We start from the raw sequence: 13655 nt of genomic DNA on the forward strand, positions 1-13655 counted from the left end.
GAAGCTGTATGCCGGCTCCTTCGGCCAGTAAAGCGAGATGAGCATCGCAATTCCAGTGTCATTTGCGACTGGACCTAACGGTCAGGGGTCCCTTTACCTTTTATACGTAGGCTATAGAAGCTGTGATATATAGCTAGTAGCAATGTTCTTAACTTTCAACAACAAAATAAAAATAATACATATTGCTCTCTCATTTGCCACATGAAAGTATTTGGGCTCATGTTCACATCTTGGTGAACCTAAGTGTGCACACCATAGGGTTGGCATACATCCAGAATTTCCCAGACATAAAAAGAATATGGCACTTGGAAGCAGTGTCTGGGCAGAAATCACTAAAATGTCCAGGAAACTCTAGATTTTGGTGAATTTTCCCCCAAATAGCTCAAAAACTTCATTTTAAAAAATATTTTGCAACCCTAGCACACAACAATTTATTTAAAGAGGTTAACATGTATATATAGACTCTCCTTAAAGGCAAGGGGATGTTAACTCTTGCCCTCCCAGACTCTTTTAGTTCTGCCACTAGATAAGGGACTTACCAGTCAATAGAGTATTTAGCTAGTTTAAGATGCTGCTCTCTTGTGATTCTCTGCTGCAGACTAGCTTAGCCGGGTGCCTTAGATTTGAGTATATTGCACTAGAAAAAAAATTCTTGGGTTACTGTAAAGAAAAACAAAAACAAAAACTGGACATTTTGTCAAATTTTAAAAATCCATTGGGACAGAAATTTTAATCCTGAAAAAGAGGATGTGTCTGGGAAAAAGTGGACCAATGAGTTGATGGCCAACAAACATTCTGAGTCTTTGTTTCCTCTAAGACAGAGAGGGAGAATCTGTGGCCCTCCAAGCTTAGCTCGACTCGAGTTCCCATCAGACCCGGGAGCCAGCATGGCCCAATGGTCAGGGAGTGACAGTCCAGTCACATCTGGAGGGCACCAGATGTTCCCCACCCCTGGTTTAGGACATACCACATACGGCCAGTTTGGAAGTGTGGTCAGTGAGCAACCTCAAGGTTGGTGGGAAGCAGGGAGGGCTTCTGTGGGAGTATTTTCTGTTGTGAAGGAGAGGCCAGCTTCTGCAGCTATTATGCCTCCCATTTTGCTGCTGGATGAGCAGGCAGCTATCTCTCCATCATGTTGGCATTAGCAATGGCTTCATGGTGGCCATCTAAACTAAGGTCTTATTGGGTACTAAGGTTGACAGAGGCAGCCCACTTCACAGGTCTGCTGCCCTCAGAAGCTTAGGTGGAGGGGCCCATAACAGGGCCTTCTCTGTGTCAGCCCCTAAGCACAGGTGCATCTGGTGCCTAAATTGTATAGCTTTCATTGTGCGCTGAAGTTGCCACCTCTTTGACACCAGAGTTCCATATTTTTGGAGCCCACACTATTCCTCTGATTGGGAAATATTTTCACTGATTACATTTTTATATTGCCGTAACCCATCCTGGGAACTTAGGGTGAAGAGTGGTGGTGATAATAATAATAATAATAATAATAATAATAATAATAATAATTAATAATATTGATTGCCCCACACACTTTGCACAGCAAAAATATCCACAGAAATGAAACCCTCTTCTTCTTCTCGGCTCTTCCATCAGCCTTGGCTCTGATATTCAAAGAGTAGCAAACAATCATGCCACATATAACAGAACGTACTTTAAAATAAGCTTTATTTAGTTGTTGTGTATTTTTTTTTAATATTTTCATATCTGCATCCATGCCTTCAAGGAATTGTTTCTCCCCACACATGTTGGGGGAGGGAAGAAAAGAAAAGTTAAATCTAATGTTACCCATAGTTCAGAAGCTATTTTATGGTAGTAGTTCTCTTTTAAATAAATCACCTTCTTAGTTTTGCTTTTAAAATAATTATTTCCTAATTTACAAAACAAAACCGAAAAAGGGGGGGAGGTTTTTGTTTTAAAGAGAGAAAACAAGAAAGCTGAAATGGAAAAAAGAAGAAGAAATGTCTAAACATATTCCAGAAGTTTTGCTGTTTGGATTTTTTTTAACTCTGATTAAAAGGGAAGGTGGGGGAAGGGATGGGGGTGGGGAGGGAAGGAATGTGTAGCATATTGCAAAGAAGTGACCCACAGTGAAATGTTCTGCCTCTTGTTTACTTGAGGCTAATGGGAACTTCCTTCTGAAATATAAACAGCAGCTTTGGAGAGGCAATTTTTGTCAGGATTGTGGCAGGGGAGAGAAAGGGTTAAACTCCCCTCTCTCACCCCCCTGGCTTCTTTGCAACTGCAATTTTACATAACAAAGGACATGCATGTTGCCATTAACATAATACCTAGTTGAGCTGTAAGATACCCCTTGCTCATACCAACATTGGCTGGCAGAGTCCATTTCCGCTTTCTCCAGTTAGCAGAACCTTCATGCATTCCTCCTTGCAATCTTAAGACAAGGTGCCCCCATTCCAAAAAGATGGGATTCTCAAAAGCCAGCCCAGCACCAGAATCCATTGCCTTCCACTATCAAGAGTGGCAAATGGTATTTGTTAAGCCTGCATCATGATGGGTTGGGTTAGCTGCCTATTAACTGGAAAAGCAAAGTCTTGGGGACAGGGAAGAGATGGGGTGGCTTTTGAAAGCACCTCCCAAATCTTTTTTAATTTTTTTGCCTGAGGTGTAATTCCTACTAAGAGCCTGGCAAAAGGCATCTACCCCTGCCACTATCCCTCCCCCCGGATTTAGAAAAAATCTAGGTTGATGACACTGTCAAAAAAAGAGAGAGATGATTTGGTTGCAGAAATGCTTGACTGAAGGAAGCAATGGCCCATTTGTAACATCTGTAAGGTCTTGCTGGTGCAGAGGGGAGTTAGAAATCACTGTGTTCTGGGACAGAGAGAAGCGGAGGCTTTTTTTATGTCAACAAAACGGGTCTGAGGCAGTTAACAGGCTCCAGAGTTCCTGTGCATGAGAGACATAAAAATGACAAACTGAAGAATGTTTGCATATCTTCTTTACTTGCCTTGCGCCATTTTATTCTGTTTCAGCTCAAATGGGAGGAGCATAGAGGCCTAGCGCATCTCTTCCAACCCTTCTGAGATTCTATCAGCCGTTGTTGCACACTTTCAAGATTATTTCCATAACCATAAGGTCTAGAAACTTGGACAAGTATAAGGGAACAGAGGTACCTATGTCTGCAGTAATGGTCACAGGCCAGAACTGCAGTGTACACAGCTCCTTGGGGGGAACTCCTGAAGGAATCAGATAAAAATACTTAAGCCCAGAGCAGGATCTCCTCATGTATTAATTGTGCTTAAAACAGACTCCCCTCTGCTGACAGTGCGTTTGACTTGGCATCAGGAATGTCTCCATCTTCTAAACCAGGGGATGAAAGACCACAGGGCTGCAGCCCCCCGTTAGAACTTGGATTCTCACATGACATTTTCAAGGCAAATGTGTGTCCTCCTGAGAGTCACTCCCAAGCTTGGCTAAAACGACCTCACTGTGTAACTAGGGGAAATGTTATTGCCAGAGATGTGCTCCTTGTATGGGTGGGTGTGTGGAACGTGTGCCCGTGACGATGCTGAGCTGCAGGGGGCAAGGAGATGGCGAGATGTCACCCCAAGTCCATAAGGAAACCGCTCTCATGCTATGAACTGAGTGCCCTGAATCGAGTGCCACGTCCCCAGAGCCATTTTTCTCCAGAGGAGAAAATGAACCAAGCTTCACGGCACGCACAGATCAACAAGGAGCCACAACGTGCTTAAGTTTCCAGGGTGCACATGCCCTGAGAGGTGCACCCAAGGCAGTCACATGACTGAGTGTCCTCACTATAGCATCCTGGGTGGAAGGGAGTCTGGGGGATGCAGTCCAAAGGACGTTGCTCGCTGGAAATCTACACGCCCCGGGGTGTTGCTATTCTGGTGTCCAGGCAGCGAAGGCTGAATGAAGGCCTTGCTGGGGTGTTTCCTGGGTCCTATGTTTGTGAGGCATGGCCCAGGAGCCTGTGGATGGGGTTTGGGGGGGGGAGCTCAGAGAGGGAGGGGATCAAGCTCTGTGGTCCTCCTGATATTTTCTGGTGTGTAATGTGGCTTTTTTTGGGGGTGGGAACCCCAAACCTCTTAATTTTTAAAGAAGAGTTGTTTTTAATTAAAAAAAAGCTTGGTTGGATCAATAAATTCTGAACTGAGAGGGGGGCTGTCTGTTACTCCTAAGCAGGTGGAGGTCATGGGGGAGATCTATGTTAAAAAGAGGTCTTACTACAATATTTGACCCTGGCTACTGCCCAGGCAAAGTGCAAGTAGATAAATAGGTACTGCTCCAGCGGGAAGGTAAATGGCGTTTCCGTGAACTGCTCTGGTGTTGGTGTTCCGTTGTGCCAGAAGTGGCTTAGTCATGCTGGCCACACGACCCAGAAAAACGACAAATGCCAGCTCTCTCAGCCTGTAAAGCGAGATGAATGCCGCAACCCCAGAGTCGTCTGCGCCTGAACTTAACTGTCAGGGGTCCTTTACCTTTTTACCTTTTTTTTTTAAACTGCCCAGACAAATTCAAAGCTTGACCTGGAAGCTTTTGTAGCCCTACCAGGTCAAGGGGGACCAATGAACTGCCTAGGTGGGTGAAGACACTCTGTAGCCCAGGAGGACACCACAGGCCAGGGGACCTTCAAACACTTCACCCCAGGGGGAGGCAGAGTCCAGATCTAAAGCTTCCAGGCTCAGTTCCAGTGTGGATTTCTACATCCCTGGAAAGCAAGTTTCTAAAAATAAATATTAATAGGAATTTTGAATCAATATTTTGTATGGGCCACCAACAGCAGTTTCACCCATTTAGCTCCCTACCATATTTGCCAGCTCTTAGGTGTGGGCCACAATCTGCCCCCTCTGTTGAAGACCCCTTTCCCCGTGTCCCAGCTCATGTAGGAGGGAGCAACAGAGATCCTGAGAAATTTGGAACAAAGCTGAGGGCCTCATGGAGACCCTAAGCCCTTGGTGGGGTACCTTCAGCCTACAGGGCTAATCAGGCCTGTTGAGACTCATTTGGCCCACAAAGTGATGTTTGGCCAAGCCCACATGATCCAAATTTGATGGTGAAGGAGTGTCTAGGCCAAAGAGGGTTTGGAGGCACTGTTGAGCAGTGGCACGTGCAAGCTGTATGCAACACACTTGCAAAAGCCTTGTGCGTTGTACTCCGCAGGTGACCATTCGCTGGTGTGTGGCTCTTCGCAAACTCTGCCAATCATTTGGTTGTCTGCCTGGGCTCTTGGCACCATTATCATTGAGGCTATTAGGCCATTGTGAAACGAAGGAGTTAAGGGTCCTGCCTGCCAGGCAGATCCAGTTCTCTACCCTGCAGCTCACTTGCACCCTTAAATGGGCACCATGCTGATGAGCTACTGCTATTTCAGGGTCCGCAGATCTTCCTTTGCACCTTCTCCAATCCTGTTTTTATGCCTGCAAAGAAATGGTTGTTTAGCAGCAACAGTGCAGCAGCTGCTGCAGAGGCCAAAAAACAGGGCAGTTAGTTTTCTCATCTTGTTACTGACATGCAACGTGTGTGTTTGGAACCCTGTTTCTTATTTCTAAATTTTCCACAGTGCTAGGCATGTTTAGCTGTCAGTTTGTTTGAATCCTATCCTCTGCATTGCAAATTTGCACCTGATGCTTTGATAAACCCTGCAAAAAAGGGATAACTGCATTCTCATGCTTGTGTTGAGATCTTTTGTGTGGGTGTTGAGACCTGTGCGTGTGTGGTTTCAATGATGTAAATGTACACACCTGTGGACTGACAAATCTCTGCCAAAAAGCAAATCTGATGCAATTGTTTGTATAGGGGTATCTAGTTCTATTTGTGTGGTGTTCAAGCAATATGCCAGAGCACATGTGCCCATCACTAAAACACTGCACAAAATACCTTATGCAATCATGTACGCGATCACATCTGCACCACTTTTTGGGCAGTGATTTATCAATGCACACAGGAATGTTGGAAGCTGTCTTATACCACTAGGCCATATTTCTTAGTACTCTTTATACTGGCTGGAAGTGGCTCTCCAGGATTTCAGCCATGGGTGTCTCTTAGCCCTACCTGCAGATGCCAAGGACTGAACTGGGGACTTTCAGTTTGCAAAGCAGATGCCGTACCACTGAGCTATAGCTCCTCCACCATATGCTCATTGGTACTGTAGAAGTAAATAAGGTGAAGAAATTTGGGTGCCCTTGAAAAAACGCCGGGGGAAAACACACACCAAACAAACTCTGCTTCTCATTTAACACTAAACCATGGCTTAATAACCGATAGTTATTAGCACTAGGTGCAAGCCCAGTTCAGAAGTTTCACTATGGTTTGTTTGTTGTCGGCAAGCTAAGAACTAAAACCATGGTTGGTTTTCATTATTAATGTAAAAAATATATACTGCTCAACACAGTAAAAAAATAATAATCCCTAAGCAGTTTGCAAAAATAAGTGTTCAGCGATAAAAATGCAAACGTTCAACAAAATTACATAAAAACTGGGATAAAAACAAAATAAAAACACAACTGTGTATCATAAATAAAACTGAGTCCTGAATAAAAATCAAGGGCTATATCAAACTAGGTTTTACTAGGAGTAAACCCAATGAAATGAATGGACCTAAGTTAGCCATACCCATTAATTTCAATGCATTCAATCTGACCTGGACTCACATAAGATGCAGCCCTCAAAATGTAGGAGAGATTCCTGGAAAACCTGAGTAATGACACATGCTTTAAAGAGGCACCTGAAGATCTTCACAATCTCTGCCTTGTGCTTTATGCAAAGAGGAAGCAACCCAGAAGGTGACTGCTGTTGTCAAGAAAGTCCGGTTCTGTGCTACTGCCAATGGACAATCAGCTGGTTGTGGAATGACCAGCAAGCAGGAGTTGAGTATAAGAGCCTGTGGTTCTCAGCAATGGGCATTCAAAGACACACTGCTTCTGGGGGTTGGGAGCAGAGCCACTATGGCTGGAAGCTACGAAGAAGCTGACCCTCCATGAATCTGTCTAATCCTTCTTTTAAAAAGCCATCCAAATTGTTGACCATCATTGCCTCTGGTGGTAGTGAGTTCCATAGTTTAAGAAGTGTTTTCTTTGGCTGCCCTGAGCACTTGGCTTCCCCGGATGCCCAAAAGTTCCAGAATTATGAGATATTTTTCTATCCACTTTCCCTGTATCATGCACACTTCTATCCTGTCACTTCTTGGTCATCCTTTCCTTAAACTAACCCCCCCCCCCAATGTTATAACCCTTGATCTGTTTTGTCTGCCCTTTTGTGAAAGCTTTCCAGCTGTAAACTATTCATTTTGAGGTGGGGTGCACAGAGTATTTCAAATGTGGCTACACCATAGATTTGTCTAAAGGCATCATGATATGGATAGTTTTGTTTTCGATTCCTTTCCTAATGACCCCGCGCATGGAATTCACTTTTTTTGCAGCTGCCGCACACTGGGTCAATACCTTCATCTGACTATCCACTAAGACTCCAAGGTCTCATTCCTGGTCAGTCACTACCAGTTCAGACCCTATGAGTGGATATGTGAAATTTAGCCTTTTTCGTCCCAACCTTACACTTGCTTACTTTGAACTGCATTTACTGCCCGTTCCCCCTAGGAAAATGAGACAAATGGCTCCTTCTGTCTCAACTGCAGGATTACAAAATTTGGTCCAGAGTTCTCCCAATTCTGCCAGAGGATCTGGAAGGGCTAATCAATTGACCAAGGAAATACGATCAAGTTCAGAAGTGCCATGGTTTCTGGACCAGCAGTCCTTGGATGTAAAGCCATCAAGCAATAGTAACTCTGAGGAGGAGGTGGATCCCTAATCCTTCCTGAGTATATCTGCTGGCAACGCAGTCCACACACCGGCCCCTGAAACCCAAGGAGGTACTTTCCCCACAGGACTCTAATCAGTAGTGGTCAGATTCCTTGGAGGCTCAAGTATACCCAGGCGACTTTCCCTAAAGGAGTACTCGAAATGCCAAACCCCACTGCTGAGAAGCCAGCAGCTGTCTTGAACAGCACTAGTCCTTTAACTGGCCATCAGCAGCACTCCAAGGGTTGGGCTTTCCCCATAACTTTTCAGTTCAGACTACAAAGCCCTGGCAGTTGATTCAGGCCAGTGCTGAGACAACATGATCTTCCTGTCTCAGCTGCAGGGTTGCTATCCATGGTCCTGAATGCCCACTACAGAACTCTGCACAGCATCTCTGCCCTTGATCAGGGTCCTGGCCTTGTCTCAGGACCAAGGCAGCTCCAGATCCCTGGACCTACCCTTCTTCACCTTACTTGGGTTTCCTCTTGTTGGTGGAAACTGAGCTGGTGGGTGGAGAAAAGAAACCAAAACTACGTTCCCAGTAGTTGTGTCAATGGGCCAAGCCAGTGTTTTCAACTGTGTGAAGCAGCGATAGGTTTTTGTTGACATAAAATATCACCTTAGACAATGGGCCATTGCTTGCTTCCATACCTTGGTCCTACAGAAACAACTTCAAGTCCATTTTCCACTTGCCTTTTCTCGCTGAAGTCTCCTTGACATTTCAAATCCAAGGTAGACGTTGGCCATTTTGTGGCTGAATTATGGTTCACTCATTTCTGATCTGAATGCACATTCAGAACATCAGTGTGTGAAATCCCTGATCTTGCCTGCGGGATGGGGACAAATGACAATGTCAAGCGAGGGGTTGAGACAGAGTTCAAAGCAGCTTTGGATGTTCTTGCAAGGCCTGAACTTCAGTCACTCACAATCCATGAAAAGCTATCTAGGGAAATAAGTAATAATATCGCATCACTGTGCCGCTCTGAGCAGCGGCAGCAGCTGACGTGAGTTAACCAGAAAGTGACCTGAACTGACAGAAATGCACATTTGGCATTTTGGTTGGGTGTTCCGGCAGAGAGTCAGGGAGAGGAGGGGGGTGGATGGAGGCCGGGAGAAGGAAAATGGGGGAAACTAACATTTGTTCTCTTGGCATCAAATCCATCATACTTCAGCTCTGCAAATTCAACTCCCAGAGAGCAGGGAAGTAGAAACAGCACCCGTCCAAAACCCCCACCCAACGTGGAAAAATATAAATTCCAATATTTATGTAATAATTTAGTTAGAATACATCTTCTGTATTGTGCAAATAAATTAAAAACTAAAACAATATAGGGAGAAAAAAGAGGGTTAAGGAATTATTCCAGATGAGTATGCATTAAAAAACAAAATAGAAAAATTAGGAAGATAAGCAAGAGCGAGCACTTTACATCCATATGATTTCCAGGTATTCTGGCCTGGAAGAGGTCATCTTACTGGGGTTTGGGGTCTTTTATTTTTGGAATTGGGGGTGGCTTTGCACCCAAAGCCCACTCCCCTTTGTACTCTGACCACAAGTAAGAATATGGTCACTTATGAACTGCAGCATAAATGTTTCGTTTGCCACAAGTCTGGCTCAGAAGCCCACTGTGGGCTGAAGGATCATGTCTGTCACATGCAAAAGAAAAGAAAGGTCCAGAGGGTATCTTTGCACAATTGCTCGCAGAAAAAGCTCACAGTGATGCTGTCCATCTTTATAACCATTTCGCTTGTTACTTCCTCCTACAAATGCACCTCTGTGTGGTGGTTTTCAGTTGCAGATAAAAAGGTAAGGACACAGTGTGTGGTATCCAGCTATGTTCGCTTTAGAGTAGACCCACTGAAATTAATGAACATTGCCAGCCTAAGGCCATGAATTTGAATGGGTCAACTCTGAGGAGAACTTAGCTAGATATAACCCAGAGCTTTCACCCAAGCATTTTGTAGTAGTAGTGGTGGACCTAAGCAGATGCGTGGAATTAGTCCAGAACAGCCAGAAATGCCTACATATTCTGCTAATTAGGGTTTCTAATTTCAGTTTCTAATTTTTCCAATCTTAAATTCAGTCCTCTATATTTCTATATCAGTTTGTGATTTTTTAAATAATATATGCATTTTTAATTCAATTGTGCCTAATGTACCCATGTTTACAAGCCATTTCCCCTAATAGAAAGCATTTTTGTATGCTATCGTCATCAACCTAAGCCTTTCAATGCACATTTTACCCTGGTTAGTGCATTTTTGTATACATTATTTGGCCAGAGAGCCACATTGCAAAATTCAGACAAGTGTGAATTTTGCAAAGTGGCTGGGCTTAGGTTCCTGACTGTTTCAGGAATTGTTAATTAGAGAAGTCCATCTTTAAATGTGAATGAGACTGATTTTCTCCCTCAATCCTACAGATATGTCTATGTCAGGCATCCCCAACCTTTGGCCCTCCAGATGTTTAGGACTACAATTCCCATCATCCCTGACCACTGGTCCTGTTAGCTAGGGATCATGGGAGTTGTAGTCCCCAAACATCTGGAGGGCCACAGGTTGGGGATACCTGCTATTTAATCACAGTCCGTTTTAGAAAACAAAGAGATACAGCATAGTTCTACTTAGAAGTAAGCCCCACTGAGTTGAACAGGAAATATTCCCAGGAAGATGGCAGCCTTAACTGTCTCTCTCTCTTTCCCCCTCTCCACTTAAGATTTGTTGGCTGAAATCCCCACGACGGGGTGAGCTCCCGTTGCTCGGTCCCTGCTCCTGCCAACCTAGCAGTTCGAAAGCACGTCAAAGTGCAAGTAGATAAATAGGTACCGCTCCGGTGGGAAGGTAAACGGTGTTTCCGTGCGCTGCTCTGGTTTGCCAGAAGTGGCTTAGTCATGCTGGCCACATGACCCAGAAGCTGTACGCCGGCTCCCTCAGCCAATAAAGCAAGATGAGTGCCGCAATCCCAGAGTTGGCCATGACTGGACCTAATGGGGTCAGGGGTCCCAGTCCCTTTACCTTTACCATCTCTTTGCTTTCACTGGAAGGCAGCAATGTCTGCAGTGAGCGACTGGATAGCACCTCCTCTTCCTGGTTTCCCTGATATCTTCACAACTAAAAGGACTAGAAACGTACATTTTTAAAACTAACACTGTACATTTAGGAAGTGGCAAGGTCTTGTTTTCAGCCGGAGCTCACTGGAGCTCAGCTCCAGCACCTCTCAGGTGGGCACCATTGCGCCATTGGAGAATTTCATGGTGAGCTCTGGCACCTCTTTCTCTAGAAAAATAGCACTGTATTCTGTCCTCCAGTATTCTGAAAGTGGGGCTGGTCCTCACAGCCTCTCTTCCTATAGGTACAGCCCTGGTTTCACCACCTCAGGAGGGACATATTTATAAGAGGAGGCAACCTATTGCCAACAGGGACTCCTCGCCTCACGGTGAGATTTCTCTGGCGATATGATTGTGCAATAGCAGGGATGGCCAACTTCTCCAGTCTTAGGGAACGCCATATGGCAGCACAGAAATTCCCTTTACCTTAGGGATGGTATTCAGTATAACACCTACTCAAAGCAGACCATGGAAATTAAGGGACATGACTCTGTTAGGTCCCTTAATCTCAACAGGTCTTCTCTGAGTAGGGATACAACCCCTTGGCTTAAATTCAGTAGGAGGTCTCATAAAGTGATCAAAGCAGAGGGGACACCATCCACATATCCAACCATTACAAGAATGGGAGGTGGTGTCTGCAGGCTGGACCAGAACCCTGGTGGGAGGGGTTTTGGATTCAGTTCACCCCACCTGCTTGCTGTGGACCCAATCCAAATCAGTGTCTGGCATCTCCTACTTGCATTGGAGCAGGACTGCAAGGAGAGCAAAAAGCTATTCCACACCAAGGTCTCAATCCAGACTGGAGTCCCCACACCTGCCGTTTGGATTTTGGGAAAAAAGCTTTCATGCAACAGAGTGGTCTTCCTCTCCAGTCTAGCCCAACAAGCTTGACTTGGTGGCTGGATCTCTTGCCCATAAGACAAGGCTGTTGCCCATCCCTGCCGCAAACACACTTCTGAACTGCTGGCTCGCCATGAGATAGCGCGTCCGCCCCACGAGAACAGGACACACCATTTCTCCCTTTCGGCAGCCATCTTGGCAAAAACACACGAGACGCAGACGTCATCTCAGGGTGGGATGCAATAAAAAAAGGGGGAGGGGGGAGAGAACAGCTTTTTGGGGGACAGGAGACATTTACAAGCACACAGTGCACAATATTCCTCGTCGTCGTTATTTACAGATACACAGCAGTCCTTCAAGTTTTTCAAGTTTCGTAAAAAAAAGGGGGAGGGGGGGACGAAGAGGAAAAAGAAGAGTAAAAAAGAAATGCAGGGAAAGCAGGGTCGGAGGAGGCGGGGGGCGGGAAGAAACAAAACAAATAAAAAAGAAAGCACACCCCAGAACAGAACCAGGGAAGGTCACACAACACGACTGGCATCGCTCCATAGACAACAGTTAATGGGGGGCAGGGCAGGGGGTTCACACAGGGGATCGCTGGGGGTTTATGTACAGCGGGTTACATTAGAGGCCACGGGCTCACGATCCGCTGGGTTCGGTTAGAGGCTTTTTTTTTTTGCTTGCGCACACAGACACTCCCACACATGCACGCACACCAGAAGCGGGAGCGGGAGAGGCAGGCCGTCACCAGTCGGCGTCCTCCTCGATATAGTAATCGGGGGCGGTACCATCGAAGAGCCCGGGGTCGAGCGATTTCCGTTGCTTCCCTCTGGCAAAGACGCGGGAGATGGATCCGAAGCCCATTTTCTCTTTCTTCTTTTTCCGTTTTTGGTCTTCGAGGTCTTCTAGAGACTGGGGAGAAAGGAGACGGCAGGTTTTTTCATGGAAAGCGTCACAGAATTGTAGCGCTGAAAGGGACAGCCAAGGGTCATCTAGTCCAACCCCCCGCAATGCCAGAATCCTTGCTAAAGTATCTCTAGCAGAGGACCATCCAACCTCTTCTGGAAAACTTCCAATGAAGGAGAGGCTACCATCTCCTGAAAGAGATCGTTTAACTGTCGAACAGCTCCAACTGTCAGAAAGTTCTTCCTAATGTTTAGCTGGAATTGCCTTTCTTGTAATTGGAATCTATTGGTTTGGGTCGCAACCCTCCGGGGCAGCAGAAAACAAGCTTGCGTCCTCCTTCATGTGGCAGCCCTTCAGATGTATGAAGACGGCTATTGTATCAGACAGGTGATGAGCAAAATAATGGGCGTGCGCTTCTGAAGTGGGGCCAGTCAGAGATGGGCAACTCTGTTTATTTGGGTTTCTTATTTTCCCACTCTTACATTTGCTTCTCCACATTTCTAAGTTGCTTAGTGAATCCCACCCCCCCCCCAAAGTATCCTAATGAAAATTCATCGCAAGTTTAATGAGAATTTCTCCTGATATACACATTTGCCTAATGCACACACATTGTTGCAATAAAAAAATCTTTTAAAAAATGCTATTTTCAGCACTATATGCATTTTCATGCACATTTGACCCTGGCAAATGCATTTATGTACTCATCACTACTTGGCTGAAGAACTGCCAAGAAATATGAATTTCTAAGGATGGCCTTGCTTTGGTCCATACATTGTTTCAGGAACTACAAATTATGCAAGTTTGACTCTAAGTGAGACGAGAACTGATTTTCTCTACTACCCCTGACACTTGAGGTTGACAGTAGCAGATACATTGTTCAGTATATTGTTTATGGATCGGACCCTCTACAAATTAAGAAGACTGATGCACCAGGGTTCCCTGTAAACAATGTGGGTTTTATCCAACATTATAGTAGACCTGATGAAATCAATGGACACAGCTTAATTAATGGACGTTTCCTCATTAATTT

At 45.2% G+C, this 13655-nt stretch overlaps 1 protein-coding gene across 2 annotated transcripts in view; it reads right to left on the minus strand.

Moving 5' to 3' along the window:
* Nucleotides 1–1654: 1654 nt before the first annotated feature.
* KAZN (kazrin, periplakin interacting protein) overlaps nt 1655–13655 on the minus strand; it is a 223311-nt gene continuing 211310 nt past the window's right edge. For both annotated transcript variants that reach the window (XM_081016197.1, XM_081016198.1), the window contains exon 8: nt 1655–12631. In XM_081016197.1, coding sequence (XP_080872323.1) covers nt 12464–12631 — 168 coding nt within the window. In that variant the 3' untranslated portion in view covers nt 1655–12463. The remainder of the gene's footprint in view (nt 12632–13655) is intronic.

The sequence above is a fragment of the Podarcis pityusensis genome (assembly GCF_964106645.2).
Source record: "Podarcis pityusensis genome assembly, chromosome: 8".
NCBI classification, from domain to species: Eukaryota; Metazoa; Chordata; class Lepidosauria; order Squamata; family Lacertidae; genus Podarcis; species Podarcis pityusensis.